This window comes from Danio rerio, chromosome 3 (assembly GCF_052040795.2).
Source record: "Danio rerio strain M-AB ecotype USA chromosome 3, GRCz13ab, whole genome shotgun sequence".
In the NCBI taxonomy this organism is placed as follows: Eukaryota; Metazoa; Chordata; class Actinopteri; order Cypriniformes; family Danionidae; genus Danio; species Danio rerio.
In genome coordinates this window covers 57,818,144-57,842,930 of record NC_141023.1, presented here as the reverse complement: position 1 = coordinate 57,842,930, position 24,787 = coordinate 57,818,144, and the positions used below count along the sequence as shown (strand labels likewise).

General features: G+C 38.1%; 1 protein-coding gene across 2 annotated transcripts; it reads left to right on the top strand.

The window, feature by feature from the left end:
* Positions 1-394: 394 nt before the first annotated feature.
* On the top strand, positions 395-24,773 carry angptl6 (angiopoietin like 6). 2 transcript variants are annotated; one of them, XM_087242948.1, is made up of 7 exons: positions 395-629; positions 6,514-7,026; positions 9,370-9,507; positions 9,597-9,792; positions 17,138-17,331; positions 21,403-21,673; positions 24,078-24,773. In XM_087242948.1, exons 2-7 carry the CDS (start codon positions 6,541-6,543, stop codon positions 24,260-24,262), a joined length of 1,470 nt encoding a protein of 489 aa, XP_087099074.1. In that variant the 5' UTR covers positions 395-629; positions 6,514-6,540; the 3' UTR covers positions 24,263-24,773.
* The last annotated feature ends 14 nt before the right edge of the window (positions 24,774-24,787 follow it).

Genomic DNA, 24,787 nt, shown 5'->3' with positions numbered 1-24,787 from the left:
TGTGTAATAAGAATGAATTTTGTGATATCTGGGAGGTGTTTTTGAACTTCAAAGAAGCTTTATAAGTCTGAAGTTATTGAATATGTAAATTGGTGTTTGATTTTTAAAAATGATTGTGATTATTGCTTTCCTTCCTAAAACTGTCTAGTGTAAGTTTTGGGTAATGGGGGTTTGATTTATTGTAAAACCTTGTAAAACCTAAAGACATGTTATGTTGCGTTACATTTTCAGTATACCCTGTATATTGGTGTTTTGGCAAGGAGTGAAGGAGAAGGTGGTGGGTGAAACAGGCCAGCAGATAGAAGGGGCTGCACTCATTAGGATGGTTTGTAATGACACACTTCTTTGTTTACAGATCCTCTGACAGGAGCTGATCTTCCTGCTTTAAAAGTTTACTGTCAGTCTGGGAGTCTGGCTTTGAACATCTCTACTGAAAAGCAGCTGGAGCTCCAACCAAGCGTGCACCGTTGAAGTCATGCTCAATTATTAAAGCCAACTTATTTTGATACTTTTTATGGATATTGTGGTGTTTTACATATAAAGACCACAGTTTAGACCACTGGCTCTAAAATCCGCATCATTCAGAGCTGATCTGACTATATAACATAACTGAGGATATAACTGAGGAGGTAAGAACATTTGTTCATAATTTGATTTGTTTTGATCAGAATAGTTATTTTTTATTGAGTGTTTTTTTTCATAAATGCTTAAAATTGGCATATATAATGTTGTGTCTCCTTACAGGAAAGAATCTCATCCATTAATTGGGAATTAAATACATTCTTAAAATATTCTCTTAATAGCCCTCAGTGTAAAAAAAATCCTGGCTGCATTATTTTTTTTTAAGCTGAATCAAATTAACCTTATGAGTCATTTGAACTTATATTGTATATTAAACTGACTTAAATCAGCTTGTGTGACTTATAAAATTAAGTTGGAACATAATTAACCTATTTAAATGAGTTACAATTAGCTAAAATGTTATGTTGTCATGAATAATTGATCACACACACACACACACACACACACACACACACACACACACATATATATATATATATATATATATATATATATATATATATATATTTACAGATTGTATATTATAAGAGTGAAACTTCTAGTATATATAGACATGCACCACACAATGAATTTATTAGTTTCTCTGGATTTACTAGAAATTATCAGTTATGGGTTTGAGAAAATACAATAATGTTTTATTATTTAAAGGTATAAATATATGTATTCCAAATTTCCAATTAAAATATTAGTATTTAGAGCCTTTATTTTCAGAAAATGACAACTGGTCAGAATAACAGATGTTTTCATTTGTTGTGATTGAAAATATGGGTTATTTTGGTTTCTTAACTCAGAAATTATGTTTGTAGTTTGTTCAAAGTCCTTATTTAATTTGAGCTGAAACAACACAATTTTATTTGGGGGGGGGGGGGGGGGGTTGGGGGGGGTTCGGGGGACAACTTAATCGTTTTATGTTTAATCCATGTATGTTTGTAAAAACTAATAAGTTAAATTAATTCTTTCATGTTGTCCCAACTCAAATAAATTGTGGAACCCAGCATTTTTACAGTATACACTGTAAAAAAGTGATTAGTTACTTAAAGCGAGTAAACCAATTGCCTTAAAAGAAACAAATTGACTTTACAAAAGTAATGTAAGTAAACCCATTGTAACTAACTGTTAAGTTAACTTAATTTTTAGTATTATGCAAATTGTACTCACTTTATTTTTTAAATAAAAGTAAACTAATCACTTTTTCCAATACACATTCATTGTATTTGTTTTTTTTTTTCTTCAGCTTTTCTGTATCTATAGCAAAATGGCATCCAGTAAAATAGATCTGAGACTCTACTGTGTCTTCTAAATTCAATACATTGTAGATTTTATAGACTTAATAGAGCACTAAATATGTAAATATGTCAAAATATGTCTTAATAATTGCAGTAATTATTTGAAAACATGCTAAAATAGTTTGACACTTAAAAATGGATTAGTTGACTTTAAACTTTATTAAAAAAAAAAGTCAGCTTAACAGTTCCAATTAACAATGGATTTACTTACATTATTTTTGTAAGGTTAACTTGTTGCTTTTAAGGCAGTTGGTTTACTCGCTTTAAGTAGCTAATCACTTTTTACAGTGTATTTTGGTTTTGTGTTGTCTAAAAATAAAAATGTCCTCTTTTTTGTTATTTTATGTAAAGAAATGTTCAATATCTTAGAAATGTCATCAGTAGTTTACCGTAATAAAACAAAAAATGTAACACTTTAGTTTGATGGTTCATTTGAGTATTAGTAGAATGTCTGCTTAATATCTGTTGATCCTTTAACAGACATTTAACTGACTATAAGAAACTTCGCAAGTACATTTTAACACGAACCCTAACCCCAACCTAATAGTCTACTTCCAATGATAGTTGGCAGGTAGATGCAATGTAACTTAAATTCAACAAACAGACCATCAAAATAAAGTGTGACCCAAAATTACATTTTACTCAAATGCATAAATAAATCATAAATCTAGCTGAGAATTTTCAAGTGTTTTTACGAGACTCTAAATTCTAGATTCTGATGCTTCTTGTGCTCCGTTTCCAAAGACATCCAGGTCTTTTCCAAGCTTTGTTAAACAGTTTTTAGGAGTTGTCCTTGTTTAGACTGTTAATTGCTTACAACATTTATGATGTGTGCCAAAGCTGTCATTTTCATCCAGTATTGACTTTAGCAATTGATTTTGACGATCAGATGAAACGTTGTGGTTGACTCAGGCTCTGCTTCTGTTGACTTGCTAATTACCCCAAAAAAGGCAAAACTGTTTTTACCCCCCATCGTCAGGAACATCTGGCATACATCAAAAAGTGCAGGCCTCTTCAGTTCCGCTCATGACTGACTGAGTGTGTGGTTGCGATGTTAAAACAGTTACACTGAAGTTTCAGATCAGCGAGGATATTCATATAATATAACATTTCCACATGACACTATACAACTATAAGACAGTTTTACACAGATAACTTAAATGGACTGGTGACGCAGTGGCGCAGTAGTGCTGTCGCCTCACAGCAAGAAGGTTGCCGGGTCGAGCCTCGGCTGGGTCCGTTGGCATTTCCGTGTGGAGTTTTCTCTGTGCATGTTTTTCCTGCGTTTGAATGGGTTTCCTCCAGGTAGAGTTTGACAGGGTGGGTAAACATGCTTAGACAAATCCCTACCCAATAGCTTGGTGTGAGTGAAAGATGAAAGCAAGATCACAAAATGAAACCCCACCCCCTACTCTCTATTGCGTTTCAGTAAGAAATACACCATCAAACTGAAATAAAAGTCTACAGCAGGGGTGTCCAAACCCGGTTCTGGAGGGCCGGTGACTTGCAAAGTTTAGTTGCAACACTAATCAGACACTGAATCAGCTAATCAAGCTCTTTCTATGTATACTACACTCTCAGAAATAAAGGTACGGGAGTTGTCACTGTGGTGGTACCTTTTCAAAAAGTTCATTGTAATGAAGTTCACGGCCCTTTGGCTTCCTCGCCGGGAAGAAGGAGGCGGAGAACCGACGCAGGTTTAAATTATTTATTAATAACAGTGACGGCAGCTCCTCACGGAGACTACCGTCTAAACCAAAACAAACGGACGGCAGCTCCTCATGGAGACTGCCGTCAAACTGAAAGCAAAAGTAAAATATGTCCGGGCCCGGTCCTCTCTCGGCTTCCTCTGCCATCGTTCCTCCTTTTATCGTCCAGAGCTCCTACCGTGGGATCCGAGGCAGGTGCGCACCGCAGGTGTATCCACTTACGCGGTGGCCTCACTCCGTTCCCACGACTCTCGGCCACGCCCCCTCGCCACATACATGTTTGTACTTCAAGGGTACATATTGGTACCTCAAAAGTATATATTAGTACCTAAAAAGTTTAAGAGGAACACTTTTGTTATTTTCAGCTACTAATACGTACCCTTGTGGTTTATTTATTTAATATGGACCTTTTAGGTACAAGTTTGTACCTTTTGAAAAGGTACCACCCCAGTGACAGCTCGTGTACCTTTATTTCTGAGAGTGCAGAAACTTCCAGGCAGCTTATGTTGAAGGAAGTTACCCTCTCAAGGCAGGCGTTGCAGATTTGCAACAGTTAAAAATTAACTATCGTATTACTCCAGATACACAGTTTATGAGTTTTTTACTCAAAAGTACCATTGCAGGACTTGGTTGTCCACACAAAAGACTTGGAGTACCACATGACAAAGTGACTTGGAAACATGACCTACTCAATGAGGATTTGAGATATTGGATTTGGATCCCATGTTGTTTTTGTTGTTGTTCTGCCACAGAAAAGGAATTTGTTACATTGTTTGAAAAGTTGTATTGTTGTATTTTGTTCATATCATATTCAGTCGTCCGTGTCTAATTACCACACTGGGCCAATGTTGCAAATCTGCAACATCCCAGAACGCCTTGCATGTGAAGGTCTCTCTAAAAAAAAGTCAGGATTCTATACCCCATATGATAATTTTCCCCAAATATCAGATTTTTCCTGTTTCTAAAACTTAATTTGAGCCTGAGAGGGTTCAAACTAAGCGACACCGGCTCTCCAGGACCGAGTTTGGACATCCCTGGTTTACAGCAACTTCCATTTCATGCAGACATCAACTGTCATGAAATCTGTATTTACTCTTGTAATTTTTAATATGCATATGGTAGTTCTTGTTATAAACGATGCATCTGTGCACATCATTATTTAATCAAAATAAATTGAACGTAATCCACATAATCAAATATCATAACCTTCCCTCCACCTTGAAACGACCTTTCTTCACTTCTTCACATCTGAATTTGTCAATTTTAACGTTTCATGGTGATTTTAATGAACATAATTGGAATTGCTGCATTTATGCCACCTTTAGATCATCAACAGAAGTACTAAAGGTCATGCCCGTAGTCAGGGGGAGTTCGGTGGTTCGAACGAACCACCCCCCACGGCCAAAAGGTCCAAAATTTGTCCTTTTAATTATTTGATGTAATTTAATATTATATAATGTATTTATTATATAATTAATATAATATATTTATATTCAATATATATTGTAATAAAGTGTAATTTTAAATAACTATGACCAGTAATTCGAATCCCATAGAACCTCAAAGTCACAATAATGTGACGCGAGTCACGTGACATAACCCACTGGTAACATTTAAATCTTTGATGCGACATGACATGCATGTATACTGAGTAACGCTGTTGGTCGGAAAGAGCAAAAAGGCAGAAAAGGCAGGCAGCTTTTTTTTTCATGTTTTGGATAAAATTAATATAAACACAATAAATTATGACCGGGAGAAAATCTGCCCTGTGCCTGAAACACCTGTAGGTGCGCTTTTACAGCCAAAATTCTATTAAAACATGTTTACTATAAGCATAAAACGTGTTCTAACTTCACAGGCCTGTAGCCAGGGGGGTTTCGGGTGGTTCGAAAGACCCTGATAAAGTGATAAAGTGATAAAGGTGATGAAGTGATAAACTGATAAACTGATAAAGGTCCAGAATTTGTCCCAAATATGAGCTCATTTGTCTTATTTTCGTCCTATTTTGACTGCTATGCCATCATAAATAATGAAAATAGTCCAACCAAGGAGGCTAGAAAAAATCTGAAGAATTAACAAATGTTGTATTATTATTATGATTATTATTATGTTTTAATTATTATTTTTTATTAAAATGGCCAAATTGTGACCGTGTACAGTTGAATGTGCTGGCCGGTTTGTTTTTTGTCTAATAAATGATAGTAGACTACAGTTTTTTTTTACTTTAAGACTTGCTATTTTTTGCTAATGTTATATGATGTAATAAATTTGTATTTTAAAAATTAATCTTGTTTTAATTTTTTAAATTGCAATTTTTAGGACATCAAAAAGTGTGGTTATGATCAAATCTGAATAGCTAATCCAGCAAAAAGTCACTAAAATGCAGTATTTAAATCTCATAGTTAAATAGAAACTGAGGCGTATAACTGCAAAAAGGTCCACTTTTTGAGGAAAACCCCCCCCCACCCCTTTCACCAGGCTGGCCACGGGCCTGAAGGTGATGCAGGAAATAGTTTTTAAATAACAGTTAGCTATAAGGCTGTAGTTAACTCTTTAACAGGCATCATAACCATGGTTGACCTTATATCAATAGGTTATCATTAGTATATTAATTGCTTATTACTATTTATCAGAGTTGTGCCAGCATATTATTCAGTACAAGATGTGGGCCAAAAAATGTTTTCAAGGAGTGCACCTTAAGGGGTTAATAGGCTAACCCACACCAGGCCTTTATAGGATTAAAGTGGGCTGAAAGTGTGGGCTACTCACACAAAGCCCACAACTGTGGGCCATACCTGGGCTAGCCGACACGGCATGTTTAGGTTTGGTGTGAGCTGATCGTAGTCCGCAGTGCCCACAAAAATCCAGCATGGGCCCTGCAAAAGCATGCATGCTGGGGTATAAATAGCTATTAATTATTGTTATTGGTTTTTCAGACTTCTATCAGACAGTTAATTGGATCTATGGAGATTCCAGCATCTCGTGCCTTGCTTTTCCTGCTGTTTTGTGCTGGATTGTGCTGTGTAGACGGACGCAAGGAATCTGTTGGTTCAGGCTCCTCGAAGGGTGATGATGCCAACCAGAAAAGGCCATCTCGAGCTTCAGAGACTAAACAAAGCCGCTGCTCCTACACCTTCATCGTGCCTCAGCAGAAGCTAACAGGGGCTCTTTGCTTGAGCACTGAGTCGGCGCGGGTGAACCGCTCTGAGGTGGCGTCTCTGCGGGCGCTGCTGGAGCGGCAGCAGGATCAGTTGGATCAGATGCGCGGGCGGCTGGAGGAGGAAGGTACTCTGGCCAGTGAGATGAGGATTCTGCGGAGGGAGAGCGTCAACATGAACGCTCGCATCGCCCAGCTCTACGCCCAGCTGCTCAGCGAGATCATCCAGAAGAAGGAACAGGTGGAGGAGCAACGGCGGCTCGAGGGACTCCTGCTTAATGCTACATCACAGGTAGAGTTAAAGAGCATAGGGTTTCTAGCTGGGAAGACACATGATTCAGATCTCGGTTGTCTTTTAAGGACTGCAGTGAGATTATAGAAAGGAAATGGAGTCTTTAGCTTAAATCTTCCACGCACTTTGAATGTTATCACTCAATTGAATGGGTGTTATCAGTGATAGATATGGGCCAGTAGGGGCCTTTTGCACCTACTGGTAGGCTCAGAAGGCTGTTATCATTGATATGGTTAATCAGCTATATTAATAGAGAATACTCCAGATCTGTTTTTACATTAATGTGACGGTTGGGTTTAGGGTTAGGGTTGTGTTAAAAATATACAATAATGGTAAATTAATAAATAATATAAATAATTCTCGATAACTTCCGGCCGCAGCCGTATGTGATCTATAGCTGTTTAACCATGTGGATGGATGATAACAGCCTTCTGAGCCTACCAGTTGGTGCAGAAGGCCCCTATTGGCCCATATCTATCAGCTGACAACCACTGATAACACCCAATCAATCGGGTGATAACATTCGAACAGGCTGAATCTTCTCTTTTCTGGGATTTTCTTTAAGTTTCTAAATTGAGTAACAGATCAGAAAGGATGATATTTTAAAGATGAAGCTAAAACCTGTAACCACTGACTTCCATAGTATTTTTTTTCCTAAAGTAAAAGTCAAGTTTTAGCTTTATTTTTATATATATTTTTTGTGTTTAAGCTTTAAACTTGTGATGTGTCAATGTGTCAATTTGTTTTCAGTAAATATAAAATATCAAATACATTTTTAAACAAGTTTTTTTTTTTACATTTCTTTGTGTGTAAATGTATCGTCTCCATTTACAATAAGGAATAAAAAAATACTTTCTCATTAAGCAAAATATCTATTTTTGCTTATCATTTCACATCACTTTTCACAAAAATTATACAGAATCACATTATCCCATGTACAATGTAACACTTTTTTCCCCCCAATTTTCACACAATACCTTTGTAATCACTTAAAAGTTAATTTAATTTCCTTAATGTTAAAATAGAAATATAATTATTCAAAAGTGTTGTAACGAGATATGCACAATGTTTGATCAGTTTTACAATACTAAAATGTCTGCATGAACACTGCATATGCAGGACTTTTGCCAGCTCAAGTGTATTGGAAAGCTAACGCCAAAAGGTGCAGATATCAATAATGAAATGCATTTTTCAGAAAACGATAACCAAATGTTTATTAAAAATGCCTGAAAGTTTAGTTTACAATACCTATAGCAGGGGTGGCCAACCCTGTTCCTGGAGAGCCACCTTTCAGTTTCAACCCATATCAAACACACCTGCCTGTATATATCACATGGTGTTCAGGTCCTAATTATTGGTTCAGGTGTGTTGGATATGGGTAGCAACTGAAATGTGCAGGAAGGGGGCTCTCCAGGGTTGAACTATATACCCCTGAACTATAGTATTGTTTTACCAGTTGTTTTGTATTATAGAACTTAATAATATTTATGAGTTTCTTTAAACATATATTTTTAAATGATGATTTTTGTTTTGATATGGAAATTATTCATAAACTCACTTTGCCTATCCTGTAATATTTCTTTTCATAGATATTGTAATAATAAAGGAGTTGTCCAACACTTATGTACCTTTTTTATAACAACAATTGTGTACCTGTATTTCAGTTGTGCCATTAAAGGAACAGTATCATAAAAAGTCTTTTCTGTACCTTAAGTACAACTTTTACAAAGGTACACAACTGCTCCTTAAGAAACATTATTTTTACCATTAATAATTAAAATTAAAATACAGTATTGTTTAAATTCACATTAAAATCCACTGACAGGCATATACAGCAAACTGAGATGTTTTAATGTATCTTCTAATTCTGTTGAAACTTGAATGTTGTTTATTGAATATATTTGTAAGTACCCAAGTGCAGTAAAGTTATTTAGTATATTTAAAATGACTTTAAATACAAAACTGCATATCAAACAGCACTTAAAGTTATTATAGTAATACACAGGAACCTTTAAATAAAAGGGTATTTTTGGTAGCATGAAGTAAAGTACTTTAAAGTAAAGTGTGTAATTTTGACACCAAAAAGTTTTTAAAAACTTAAAAAGTGTAAATAATATAATTTTATTTTTAAGCGTTTTATAAAAGATATTCTACTCAAAAAGCAATATTTGAATAGACTAAAATTGCATACTCAGTACAAACACATGCACTTTTTTTCATAAGGTAAGCACTAACCACATTTATTTTATGGAAAGCCACTTTATATTTGGACCACTTAAATGAATTTATTTGCGCTTTTTAAAAACTTTTGATCTCTTGTTGCTGTTGTGTGATGAATTTCAGCTGCATCAGGTGTCTAGCAATTACAGAGACCTGGAGAAAAAGTACGACACACTCGCTTCTCTAGTGAACAACCAGAGCCAGATAATCACCCTTCTGGAGAAACAGTGCCAGCTCAAGACCCCTACTAAAGAGCTGCAGGTAAGATCCATCTGAGCTTTCAGTTTCACTCAGACATGCAGGTGCATCCCCCAAAAACCAAGTGAGATTTCTTATAAATTTCTTAACAGGAAGCGACATCACTTCCGGCTCAACAGTCGAGCGTGTTGGTGAATATAAACACAGAGCCTAAAGATGTCCAAAGAGACCAAAGTGCCCCTTTTCATCAGGCACAAGCTCGCCAAGAACCGCTGGAGAGCTTTGATGATTCTCCTGGTCCACCAACAGAGACACCCTTCATCAGTTTCCCCAGCACTAAATCTCCAGGTAGCAAAACATCCCTGAAGGCAGGGTGTATACGTAGCTGCTAAAGTGTTTACGTGATTTATCTTATTAAGCATACTACAAAATGGGTGGTGTAGGCAGTTTTGTTAATCTTATTTCTAAATATAGCTTTTGCAGGCTGTAAATGGGGTCTAAAATGTTTTAACGTCCACACTACCTAACACAAGTCTTGTCACCTATACAAGCTTTAGGAACAACAAATAATACCTTGACTTCTAGTTGTTTATTTGGTATCAGAAGTGGCTTATATAAAAGGCAAAGGCCTCTAGATTACGCTTATTTTACCAAGATAAAATATGATCATGCTTTGTTTTTTATTTATTTAATTAGTACAGTAAGGTCTGACTTTGCTTAGACAAAAGTCTTGGAACTTAACAGAAATAACGTAAGATTTAAAATATAAAGTCATGCTGCAGTGCACTGAAAAAAAGTGTTGCATGCAGAACTGTTGCAAACAATTTATTCATTCATTCATTTTCTTGTCGGCTTAGTTCCTTTATTAATCCGGGGTTGCCACTGCAGAATGAACCACCAACTTATCCAGCAAGTTTTTTTACGCAGCGGATGCCCTTCCAGCCGCAACCCATCTCTGGGAAACATCCACACACACATTCACACACACTCATACACTATGGACAGTTTAGCCTACCCAATTCACCTGTACCGCATGTCTTTGGACTGTGGGGGAAACGGGAGCACCCCAAGTAAACTCACGCAAAGGCAGGGAGAACATGCAAACTCCACACAGAAACACCAACTGAGCCGAGATTCGAACCAGCGACCCAGCGACCTTCTTGCTGTGAGGCGACAGCACTACTGCACCTAATGTTCAACTTAAATTGTTTGTTCAAATTCAGCCCAAATAAAATGTTTACAACCTCTTAACGTAAAAAGAAATTGTTAATCCAAGGAATCATCTTTGAATAATTTTTTTTTCAGTGTGGAAAAAGAATTAATATTTTGTTTGACTCCCATGAGCTTGGACGACTGCATCCATACATCTCTGCAATGACTCAGATAACTTATTAATAAAGTCATCTGGAATGGCAAAGAAAGCGTTCTAGCAGGACTCCCAGAGTTCATCAGTATTCTTTAGAATCCTCTTCAATGCCTCCTCCATCATCTTACCTCAGACATGCTCAATAATGTTCATGTCTGGTGAATGGGCTGGCCAATCCTGGAGTACCTTGACCTTCTCTGCTTTCTGGAGCTTTGACGGGGAGGCTGAAGTTTGAGAAGGAGCGCTACCCTGCTGGAGAATTTGCCATCTACTTTTGTTTGGAATGTAATGGGCAGCACAAATGTCTTGATATCTCGGGCTGTTGATGTTGCTATCCACTCTGCAGATCTCTTACATGCCCCCATACTGAATGTAACCTCAAACCATGATTTTTCCTTTACCAATCTTGACTGATTTCAGTGAGGATCTTGGGTCCATGTGGGTTCCAGTTGGTCTTCTGCAGTATTTGTGATGATTGGGATGCAGATCAACAGATGATTCATCAGAAAAATCTACCTTCTGCCACTTTTACAAATAATCAAGTAGAAGTCAAGTTATTATTTGTTGCTCCAACAACTGTGATCGACAACAAGACTTTTGTCAGGAAGCGTAATGGTATAGTTGAAAATGGTAGATGCTGTGGTCAAATGCATTCAATCAGCCACAAAACACCAGCTATAGTCTCCATCGACTGGTTGAGAAATTAACAACATGAGATCACAGCAAATAGCATTCAATCAATTCCCCAGTTGACAAATAATAACCCTGTTTCACTAAAAATGTCACAATATGAAAGACAAATGATCGGCATGGTAAAAAAGATGAAAATTCTGCCATTGTTGACTCTTCCTAATAATTTGTCCTAAACCTATTTCAGTTTCTGATGAATAATATTGAGAAGGCAACGCAGTGGCACAGTAGGTAGTGTTGTCGCCTCACAGTAAGAAGGTAGCTGGTTTTAAACCTCGGCTGTGTCAGTTGGCGTTTCTGTGTGGAGTTTGCATGTTCTCCCTGCATTCGCGTGGGTTTCCTCCGGGTCCTCTGTTTTCCCCCACAGTCCAAAGACATGGAGTACAGGTGAATTGGGTGGGCTAAATTTTCTATAATTTATGAGTGTGAATGAGTGCGTGTGGATGTTTCCCAGAGATGGGTTACGGCTGGAAGGGCATCCGCTGTGTAAAAACATGCCAGATAAGTTGGCGGTTCATTCCACTGTGGTGACCCTGGATTAATAAAGGGACTAAGCAGTAAAGAAAATGAGTAAATGAATAAATGATAATAATGTTGAAAACGGGATGCCGTTGACTAACAGTACTTGTCAATGGTTGCCAGTTTACAACATTCTTCAAAAAATCCTTTTTTCTTTTTTTGTTTTAACAGAAAATAAGTTAACTAATAAAGATTAAGAGCCACCTGAGGTTGAGTAAAAAAGTGATCAAATGTTCATTTTTGGGTGAACTATCTCTTTAATACAACATATAACTATAACAATAACAACTTATTTTTAAAAATAAATCAGGAAATGTATATATTAGGAATCAGGATTAATATTGTTAAAATTATGTTAGGAGGCCATTTGCAATAAAAGTTTTAGAGGCCTAACAATGCAAACTGTTGAAAATCTCCTTGCGTATTTCCATATTATGTACATCATGGTCATGTAAAAGTGCCTTCAGTATGATTTTTTACAAGCTAATGCACAATAAAATAAAGTCAATCAGAACCCATCTGAGGGCGACACAGTGGCTCAGTGGTTAGCACTGTTGCCTTACTGCAAGAAGAAGTTGCTGATTTGAATCCCAACTGAGCCAGTAGTGTGAAGTTGTAAAGTTTGCATGTTCTCCCCAGCCTGATCTCATGAGGAAACGTAAGTATTTTACATTTTGTCAGTTTAATTGCTAATTCGTATGACTTCCTACGAGTTCAGTCGAATGAAAATGTACGATTTTAAAAAAGAGGCGTGGCACGCAACCCCACCCCTAACCCCAGACGTCATTGGGTGATGAGCAAAATGTACTAAATTGTACAAATTAGATCATACGAATTAGCCACTAAATCAAAACATTACGAATTGCCGTGAGACTGCGTTGGTTCTCCCCATGTTCACATGGGTTTTCTCCAGGTGCTCTAGTTTCCCCCACAGTCCAAAGACATGTGTTATAGGTGAATTGAATAAACTAAATTAGCCATAGTGTATGTGTGCGCGAATGAGTGTGTATGAGTGTTTCCCAATACTGGGTTGCAGCTGGCAGGGCATCCGCTGTGTAAAACATATGCTGGATAAGTTGGCGGTTCATTCCGCTGTTGCGACTCCTGATTAATTAAGGGACTAAGCAGAAGGAAAATGATTGAATGATGAGAACCCATCTGATACTAAATATCTTGACGCTTTAAAGTTATGGATGAGAAAACTACAACACATCCTTATAATAAACAAAACAATATCGTGTGTTAGCATCAATGCTAATATAAGCATCATTATAAGTCTCAGTGTAAACTTTAGCCAAAAAGCCTTATTGAATAGGATTCTTCAGTTACATTTTTGTCCTTCATGTTATTATGCTTGCACCAATCCTAAAGCAAGCTTTGTAAAGTAACAGCACAGCTCACCTCAACACGCCACAACATTGAAGCATTATTGATGTCAGCTGGCCGGGTTTAAAAGTTTAAAATGAAAGTTCGTGTCCAAAACGTTAACCTAAAGCATCGGCAATAGTAACAGCGATGCAGAAAGTGTGAGAATCCCAGATATGGGTCACATCAGTGTTTCCCTGGTAGGAGTTCAGAAGCCCGGGTGTCAGCGACCAGTGAACTTTATCTCGGAAAATTCCAAACAGTGCCTTATCAGGGGCTGTGACCCTCGTTAGTCTTCACACTGACTGTCAGGTTAAAAGCTGTGTATTGTTACCCAGCACACACACACATTCACATAACAAAAGCCAGCTAATCACAACCTTTAGAAAAGCTTCTGAAGTGACACAACCTTGGAATTACACTGCAATGCTTTTACCTCCACCAACATGAGTGTGAGATTACAGGACACACGTCGACTCAGGTGCTAAACAGATGCCAATTACAGCCAGTTACGGCCACCGCTAAACTGTTTAAAAGCCGACTCATGCTGACATTTACAATGGAGGGAGGATTTTGAGCTATATATTAGTTTATAAATGACCACCGTACTTATGTAAAGAAGGTCTTTGTGTGTTTGTAGTTGACCTTTATTAAATAAAATAAGCTACGTTTTTGTTAAAAAAAAAAAACTAAAAATAATTTTTTTTAGTTCAGAGTTTATATCTTATAAGTTATTATATAATATTATATTATATATATTATATATTAATATTTATATATACTTATATATATTATATAAGTTCAATTCAAGTTTATTTGTACATCTATACAATAATTATTGTTCCAAAGCAGCTATTTTTGCATTACAACGAAATTTGGAAAAGTTAAGGTTATTAGTTACCATAACTTTAGTAGTTACTAATAACTGTCACCAATTAACTAGCTTTTAACAGCTATTATATTTAAACATAGTTTACATGCTGTTATATGTGATGTCTATGTCTACATCAATGAAGTGTATTAGGTGTATGTGTGATATTAGGTTGTAAATGTGATTAAAGGTAGTGAAATACTTCTGCTGGTATGTGGGAATGTGAATTCCTCCATAGTGAGCTCTGATAAGTAAAGTACTGGAGAATATACAGATGGTGACCTTTGCTTTGCTCTGAACCGACAGAAATGCAGTCTTTCCTTACCGTCCATCCAGCTCCTCCACACTGCTGGTTCATTATAGAGCCACACATCTCAATACGAATGTTAATTCTAAATAAAACGCCTTGAAAGAACCACCCACTGCCTAAGTTCTCTCAAAGTTTCAGATGCAGGGTGGAAACGGAAAGCTAAATATATCAATTGTGATTGAATATCATCTTGACATTCGTTAAGTTCAATTTAATGTATGAAAGCAAGACAACCTAGCTAACATCACAGAATTCATTAAAACCATTGTGATGTTTGTGTTTTTCCAACACAAATTATGTCACATCCTGGCTAAAAGCTAAGACGATAGGAAATGGAAGTACAAAACAGACTACAAAATAATGTCACAACATATAGCACAACATATAGCATTGATTAGAGAATGAAATCAATGAAGAAACACCAGGAATTTTACTTAAAAATTAATGTTTAATATAGGAATCTTGTGTCATACTTTATTTACAATTACAATATCCACTTTCTTAGGTCATACTCACACTAGGTACAGTTGCCTCGAACCGGGCCAAAGCACGCTTGTCCCCCCTCCCGTCTCCCTGTGACGGCCCCCGCTTACACCACAAACGAGCTTCGGCACGCTTACGTCATCGCTGCAGCGCTGTTCTGTGAGAAGCGCTCTCTCACTCAGCAGCACAGGGGAGATTTCTCTAGTTATATCGTTTCAGTCGTTTGATATGCCATCAAATATTTCGCCAAACAGTCCTTAGAGATGCGGAGACACGCAGTCAGATATTTCACTGAACAGATCCACCACTTTTGGCGCTCATAAACAATCATAAAGCCCTCGTGCTGCAGGAATGAGGAGGTCTGCTGAAGGCGCGCAGCTGTCGTGCAGTGAGGGGTTTGCGTCTTTAATAAACTGCGGCAGTTTGCGTTCACTGAACAGTAAGAATGATTAATAAATCCATATGAAACAGTGCCTTAAAAGTCACGTCTCGCTTTCAGTTTCGGGCTTTGTCGCGTTTTGCACTCACACACAAGCGTACCGCGCCAAAGCCCAAGTGAACCGGGCTCAGGCACACCTTTTCCAACCGGGCCAGGGCCGGCCAAGTAAACTGTGCTTGAGCCCGATTAAGCGCACTCACACTTCTCAAACGATCCGGGAAACGGGCCCCTGGCACGGTACGGATGGCATAGTGTGAGTAGGCCCTTACTCACTCACTCACTCACTCACTCACTCACTCACTCACTCACTCACTCACTCACTCACTTACTCCCTCACTCACTCACTCACTCACTTACTCACTTTTCACCTTGCTCACTTTTTTATCTGGAGTCCACACAATAGGATGATCCGTGAATTACTCTGGCCCATGCGGATGCCTTTTCTGCCACAACCCAACCCTGAAAGTGCACTAACTCATGTAGCCCCCAGTACCGGGAAACAGGTACATGTTCATTCACACACTCACTCATTCATTCAAAATGGCTAATTGACCAACCTACCTACCTACCTGCCTACTTTCTTACTTATTCATTCAATCGTTCATTGTGAAGTTTTATTCCTCGCCGCTGTCACCACTAGCTTGCATGATTTGGGATCTGTAGAGCTGCTCATCGATGGATTTGCTCTGCGGTGTTTAGGACTTTCAGTAGTGATTATTAAACCACACTGAACTGAACTAAGCTAAACTGAACTGAACTTAAACACTGAAAACTGAACTACACTGTTTTAGTTTATTAAGATCTTCTATGTGAAGCTGCTTGGTCACACCTTACAATAAGGCTCATTAGTTAATGTTAATTATTGCATTTACTAACATGAACAAACAATAAACAATACATTTACTGCAGTTTTTATTCATGTTAATAAACGTTAGTTAATGAAAATACTCATGGGGCATTAACTAATGTTAACAAGCATGGACTTGAATGTTAATAATGCATTAGTAAATGTTCAATTATGATTAATAAATGCTGTATATGTGTTGTTCATGATTAGTTCGTGTTAGTAAATGCATTAACTAATGAACCTTATTGTAAAGTGTTACCAGCTGCTTTGACACAATTTACATTGTAAAAGCGCTATACAAAAAAAGGTAAATTGAATTGTGAAAAAAAGCAGAGCACTTGGAGAGTCCATGCACTTAAACACTCGCTATATTCCAAACAGGACATATCAAGAAAAACACACAAAATTACCGGCCGCCATATTAGTCTCAATCCAAAACACTTAAAAGGAACCCTCTGAAGGAATTAGAGCATAGAGATAAGCCATTTAAATGGAACTCAAAGAGTGTCTGTGTACTTCTTCTGTTTCAAACGAGTGAGAAAAGGTTTGTCTAGTGCCACCTTGTGTACCAGGGTATTTCTGTTTTATTAAGTACTATCTAACTTCTGGGAGTGAGTTTGCACATTCACACTGCTCATCGCCATTAAAAATCCATTGGGGATAAATTATAGATTGTATAAAAATAGGTATATATTAGGTATATAATATATCCTGGTGGGCACAAGTCTTAAGACACACATGATGTGGAAACTGGATAATTTACTATATATAACGAATGACAAGTACATTTGCTTTTTTTAAAGGGCCATGGCATGACTGTCATAATGTGCTGGAGTCAGGGGAGAAGACAAGTGGCATCTACCTGCTGCGACCACGCAACACCAACCGTCTGCTGCAGGCCTGGTGTGACCAAAGCAGAGCTCAGGGTGGCTGGACTGTTATCCAGAGGAGACAGGACGGCTCCGTCAACTTCTTCAGGACCTGGGACCAGTATAAGGTGCAGGAAGCAAAACACTTCTTACTTATGTGTACTAAACTTGACATCAGCCCCTTTCACACAGGGCCGGAGTGGGACTCCTTTTCAGCCCTGGAGTTTCAAGCCTCAGACCGGCCCACCTCAGTTCACGACTGACTACATTAAAATAAGGTCATTTCCAAATCAGTTTCTAATGACACTATCACGTCTTTTTTTGAGAAAACAGCTGCTTTAGAACTTCAAATGTTCAACAACCCTAACAGTATTATTTGTCTTACCAATAAAAATGAAAACAATTAATTACTCTAACGAGGATCGAACCCGGGTCCGTGGCGTTTTAACCTAACGTGCTAACTGCTGGACCACAACAGCTGGGTTCATTAAGGAGACACAACTGAGTTTTATAATCATTAAAATAGATGAAAAGAGAACAGTTGCGGTAAAATAATCAATAAAAAGGCTGTGGTCAAGTAAACAAATAAATTTAAAAAGTGTGACTGCTGAGAGCAACAGATTCTGGAGCTAGGGACACTGGCCCTCACGGCCAAAAAACGGACCGGCCCACCGGGAATTCTCCCGGTCCTCCCGATTAGCCAATCCGGGCCTGCTTTCACACATACAGACCACACAGGTGATCATGTGTGAACAGGCCCTTTTTGAAAATACCGGTAAATTCGTTTTGGCTATTTTCCCGAAAGAGGAGTTGTAACATTACCGGTAATTTGCCGGAATGCTGCGCTGTGTGAACACAGAAGGAAGACTGCCGGAAAGAGTGTGTGCACGTCTAGAATGTGCTGACGTGAGACGTCTGCTTTAGCCAATCAGAGCAGTCACACGCATTCACGTCCGTGGTTTATGAGAATAAAAGCCTTTGAATATTTTTCCAGACACATTTAGCTGCTAGAAATTAGTCAGATAACGTTTATATGTTTATCTTATTGCCAACTGTGTAAATAATTATCGAAAAGATGCTTATGATAAGCCGTTGTTTGTTTACCTTCAAGCTTTGCGTGCCCGTGAAACAGCCCGTGAGTGCCAGCACACACACATATCATGTACATCTCGACATGCGAATATGTTTCTCTATATATTTTCATCGAAGTTGTTTACAATACTAATCCATCCACAGAGTTTGTGATGTAGTCAAATGTTTACAAATACAAGCGCAGCCATTTAGAGGTCATTTCTGGTTAATGATGTCAGAATTTACCAATAGCATCTGGATGCAGCCTTTATGATGCAAGCTGAGATTGCATCGATGCAATGTCAGACACAATGCATTCAATGGAGTGAGTGACATCAATGTGACGGGTAGGGTTAAAGGTGGGGTTAGGTGAGCGCATTAAAAAGCATTGAATGCAGCTCAGATTGCACTGCACCGAGTCTGCAGCCAGACCCTTCTCGAATTTACCGGTATTTTGGAATGGATGTGTGAATGGTCTTTTCCGGAAAAATTACATAACGTCCTCGCCTGTGTGAACAGCACTTTTTTGAATTTACCGGTAAAGTTTCCACATATTTAGTGGTATCACTGTGGGGCTATTGTTGGCATATATCTAGTGTGTCTTTAATAACATATGTGATCATTTCCAAAAAAAATTCTCTAAAAAATTCAGCCTCTGAAGCTAGTTTTAAACATATTCAGCAGCAAAAGAAACACTGTGCAACTTTATGACCTTTACAAAATGTTCTGTGTAATGTGAATGCACACTGATGAGCCAAAACATCGGGAAGATTTCATCGATGTTGACAAAGGATGGATTGTTATGGTAAGGTGCCATATTCTGAATATCTCTGAAACAGAATGACTTGTTTCCAGTGCTTGTCAATACACGAGGGCAATAAAGACAATCTTTTCTGGGCTGAAGGACTGTGACATTGTAATGATGGTTATGGATAGAATGTAACATAACAAATGCATTACATTCTGCTGGTCCTGAGAGTCCTGTAGAGGGGGTGTATTGCTATGTGCAAAGTTCTGCTTATTAAGCTTGGGATCCATCATACAAACATTGTTGCAAACCTAGTCCACCAGGATGAAGCCAATTAGAATACATGGTGATGGTTAGAAAGCCTTGATGGACAAAGGCTAGCAAGAAAGTCCAGGATGCCTGGTACTTACTTTGAAGGTAATATTTTAAGTACTACAGAGAGTCAGGACCTCAGGTTAACATTTCATCCAAGGGTCGGTGCTCACTGACAGTATAGAGTTCTCATCCAAATACTGGGGTACTGGGACTCACACAGACCACAGATTGAGCACCCATTGGTAGCCTCAACGACACAAGTTCCAATAGAAGTCTAGTTGCAGCTCACATCCCACAGGACTTAAAGGATCTACTACTAATGTCAGTATACCACAGGACTTCAAGAGTCAAGGAAAGCCCATTGGTGCTGTTTCAGTGGAATATCAGCCAGGTGGCCATAGTGTTTTAGCACATTAATGTATCCACCATATTATACATGTGATCTAGATCAGGGGTACTCAACTCTGTTCCTGGAGATCTACCTTCCTGCAAAGCTCAGCTTCAACCCTGATCAAACACACATGAACCAATTGATTAGGACTGAAGAACACTTGATGATTTCAGGCAGGTGTGTTTGATATGAGTTTGCAACTGAAAATGCAGAAAAGTAGATCTCCAGGAATAGGGTTGAGCACCCCTGATCTAGATGTACTTCAGTTATCATGCTATTATTGCCATGTTACCTACAGCAGTGGTCCCTAACCCCCGGGCCAATCAATTAGTACCGGGCCGCACAAGAATTAATTATCTTTAAGTTGGCAGATAAAGTAGCTGCATTTAAAGCCAAACTGGATTTGTGGGGACGGCGTGTGAACAGAGGCATATTGGACATGTTTCATACATTAGCGGGGATTTTGTGTGAGACTGAGTCTGCGCCCTCACTCACCAAGCTGGTGCACGATCACCAGTCTTCGCTGTTAAAGGAGTTTGAGCGCTACTTCCCAACCTCAAAGGACCCACAAACGGCCAAGGAATGGATACGTGACCCATTTGTCAACAAACCAGCTGAACCCAGCATGTTCGTGCAAGAAGAAGACCAACTGCTGGAGATCACAAATGACGGTGGCCTTAAAACAGTGTTCGAGATAACAACTCTGCTGGTGTTTTGGATTAAAGTCATGGCAGAAACACTTTCGCATGTTGAGATGTACATGATATGTGTGTGTGTGCTGGCGCTCACTGGCTGTTTCAGGGGCACACATAAAGCTTGGAGGTAACCAAACAGCGGCTTATCATAAGCATCTTTTCGATAATTATTTACACAGTTGCATTAAGAAGAACATATAATCGTTATCTGCCTAATTTCTAGCAGCTAAATGTGTCTGGAAAAATATTCAAAGGCTTTTATTCTCATAAACCGCGCGGACGTGAATGCGTCTGACTGTTCTGATTGGCTAAAGCATACGTCTCACGTCAGCACGTTCTAGACATGCACGCGCTCTTTCTGGCAATCATCCTTCTGCTATTACCCCCAGATGTGACCATCTCATTGCAAAGAAACAAGCTCAGGGCTCTCATTGATTTAGCGCTACGGACAGTTTTTGATGTTATAATATGTTATATTGTTGGAGCAATTTGTTAATAAAGTTATTACTTCCTAATGTTATAATAGCATTGTAATGTTGGAGCAATGTGCTAATAAAGCTCCACATGAGTACACAGTGGATTCACGTTTATTATTATTATTATTTCAACCCACCGGTCCGCAGTAAAATTGTCAAGCGCTGACCAGTCCGGAGTTAGAAAAAGGTTGGGGACCACTGACCTACAGTACCAATAGCATAGGATAGTAAAATGTGTATGTGTAATTTCAGAATCTCACCAGAAGTATTAGATTATTTCTGTTCACCTGTAATTTTAATTTTACAAGCCACTATCTATTACCCATTGGTAGCAAGTAATTAGTCAATGGACCTTCATGGGATGGGATTAGCTCTAGCAGGCCGTACTTTGAAGCCGTTATGCCACACAAGCTGCAGAATAGTGTTCACTCCTGAGGTAAAAAAGCATCAGCTGTAATGCAATTATTATTCAAATTAACAACATGACTATTGCCTGTACACAGCAAGGCTTTGGGAATCTGGATGGAGAATACTGGCTGGGTCTGGAGCACTTGTACTGGCTCACCTCTCAAGCCACCTACAAGCTGCGAGTAGCTATGGAAGACTGGCAAGGGCGACAAGTCTATGCAGAGTATGACAGCTTTCGGGTGGAACCAGAGAGCGACTGGTATCGTCTACGGTTAGGCAGCTATCAAGGTACTGCGGGAGACTCCCTCTCATGGCACAACAATAAAGCGTTCACCACTCTGGACCGTGATAAGGATGCCTACACAGGTGATCTTTTTTATGTCCTCTACCCTGTACCCAATGTCCCATATGGTTCTCCATATGATATAACATAAAACAGCAACACGTAAAACTAGTGTGGTAATTGTACTGTGTTGTTTGCTACATAGGTTCATTCTGAAAACGTAGCTCTGTATATATTTCTGGAGTTCACGAATTATGTAGCCAGAATTACGAATGGCTTCATTTTGTCTTTAAAATGAACAATACAGGGTGGTATGACGCCATTCCTTTTTACACTTACTAACTGACTGCTTACCTCCATATGGATGGATTTCCCACTGTTACTAGTTTGTCCAGTAGCTCGTCATGTAAGTCGGCAGACTTGAGACGTCGAGAGGAGTAAACATGATGAGGTTTGAGTTCAGCGAAGAACGGTTTCAGAAAGCAGATAAGACAAAAACAGAAGCCAAAAATAAAAACAAACAAGTAAATGTGGTAAAATCTGAAAACGTGGTAAAAATCGACGATACCTTTTCTTTTTCTGGATTACTTTTAAAAACTGTCGGTTGGGTTTAAGGAAGTGGGTGGGTCAATCTGTGCTTTTGAAAACAGTATTGGTTAAGTTGGGTCAGTCGATTTGTCAGTCAGTCAGTCAGTAGACAGTGGCCTCTGGTGGATTTACGCAAGAACAGCAGGCGTAAATGGCACTCACGAGAGAATTTGAGATCTCAAAAATCATACACAGCAGCCTCTGATGGATTCGTGAAAACAAAAACTGCAAAAAGTCATACCTCCTGGGACGTATTTGAAGCTCTCCATAAATGTATATAGTGGTATGTTTTCAGAATGAGTCTGGATTGGTTGTTTTTGGGGGACATTTTACCTCAGGTTTATGGTATGTAATATTCTAGTAATTTTCTTGCAGTAATGTGTGTTATTATGTTCACATTTATGTAGTGTTTACCACAGGATTTACAGTGGTTGTACTGTAGGTAATATTCCTGCAATATATATGCTTTTACCTTCACATTTCTGAAGTATTTACCACAGGATTTAGCTGTACTGCATTTAATATTCCTGTAATATTTTTGTGGTAAAATGTGCTATTACCTTCTGATTTCTTTGAAGGGTCTTGAAACCCCCTTTTTTGGTTCAAGTCTATCTCAGAATCTTTAAAAAAAATGCTCAGAGATAGGCGTGAAGTTCTGCGGGCAGAGGGAGGAGAAAGGAGAGAAAAAAGAAAGAGGAGAACAACTGTTGTCAGTTGACTCACAAAATGAGACAAAAACTGGGAGGAGACCCATTATTTTATAGTTTACAAAGTTAAATGCAAAGTTAATTTAATGTCCTGCTACATATTTTAATCGTAATTTCATTTACACATAACCGCAATTTGTTCTATCATTATTATAGATAATCATGTTTATATAAATACTATAAATGAGGAGGACTTCTCTCCTCCTGAATCCTCAGGTCTGAATGCAGACACAGTAGATAGCAGTGCAGCAGGCCTCTATATTGCCCTATCTATTGCAACCATTAACCCTGCTTGCAATCTGGAGGATTTTAAACATAGACAAACACAGCAGCACGGATATAGACAATGCGTCTGAATGGTAACAAACTCAACAGATAAAATCCGCCATTCTCCAATTCTCATACAGCTCTCTCGACAAAAATGCTTGCTGCAAACCAACAGCTTTGCTGTATCAACCCTGACAGAATCGCATGGAAAAACTTGCAACAAACCCCATGGTTCATGGAAATAAACAGATATGACCCTTGCCTTGCCAAAACAAGCAGATTTGAGATACGTCACCGATTTTGATCCTGCCATAATAATTATTTCAAACCCAGAAGATGAAATTAGCTGACAAAATTATCCAGTTTTCCCCACAGTAAAAGCTGACAGGTGCTAACGTTGTTTGAACTAATTCTCAACACACACAAATCTGTTAAAATAAAAACATAAAAACACTCCAGGGTGTCTTGAACTTTTAATATTTACTACAGGATTTAGTTGTACTGTAATATTTCTGTAATATCATTGGGGTAATATGTGGTATTACCTTTACATTTCTAAAGTATTTACCACAGGATTTAAATGTACTGTATGTAATATTCCTGTAATATTATTGTGACTAAATGTGCTATTACCATCAGATTTCATTAATATTTACCACTGGATTTAGTTGTACTGTATATAAAATTCCTGTATTGTGGTAATGTTTTGGTATAAAAACAACTGAAGTTCTACATACATCTAATGGTAATACTGAGGGAGAACAACAATAAGTACTGTAATAACTCTGTTATTTATAGCTTGGCTCACTTTTGTGCTAAACTCATGTGATACTTATACAGTACCACAAGATTACCAAAGGACATTTTGTTATGGGAATTTTGTCTCTATCTCTGGTTTTAAAATCCACGTTCTCTATTCATATAGGTAACTGTGCTCATTACCAGAAGGGTGGTTGGTGGTACCATATGTGTGCCCACTCCAACCTGAATGGTGTGTGGTACAGAGGCGGCCATTACAGAAGTCGATACCAAGATGGGGTCTACTGGGCAGAGTTCCACGGGGGATCATACTCCCTAAAGAAAGTGGCCATGATGATCAAACCTGCATGAGATTTACCTAAAACAACTCAAGAAGAGCACAGTACTTAAAACTACAACTAAAGATGTGACAATGAGCACTAAATGTTCTCGTGGAGCTTCAGACTTCTTCATTTAATGCCTACACTGCAAAAAAAGCCTTTCGTGCTTAGAGTTTTAGTATAGTTTCTAGTCTAAATATCTAAAATTTCTTAAATCAAGAAGTATTTTCTAGACATGTTATTAAAAGTGTCTTGTTTTCAGAAATATTATATCAAAATTAAGTGAGTTTTACCTTAAAACAAGCTAAATAATTTTATTTTAAAGCAAAAGAGACGTTAATGTGAATGTTTAATGTTTTTATCAATATATCTGATGCAGTTTAGTATATTCAGATTGGTGTTTTGCTTGTTGCATTGGACAATAGCATATATATTGTTCATGTTTCCGTTCACAGCTATTTGAAATGATAAACTCATACTCTATTTCTTTGAGCGATATTCACTTTTCAAGCGTCATCATTTGATTAAAGCATTGCCTCACACCTTGTGGTTTCCT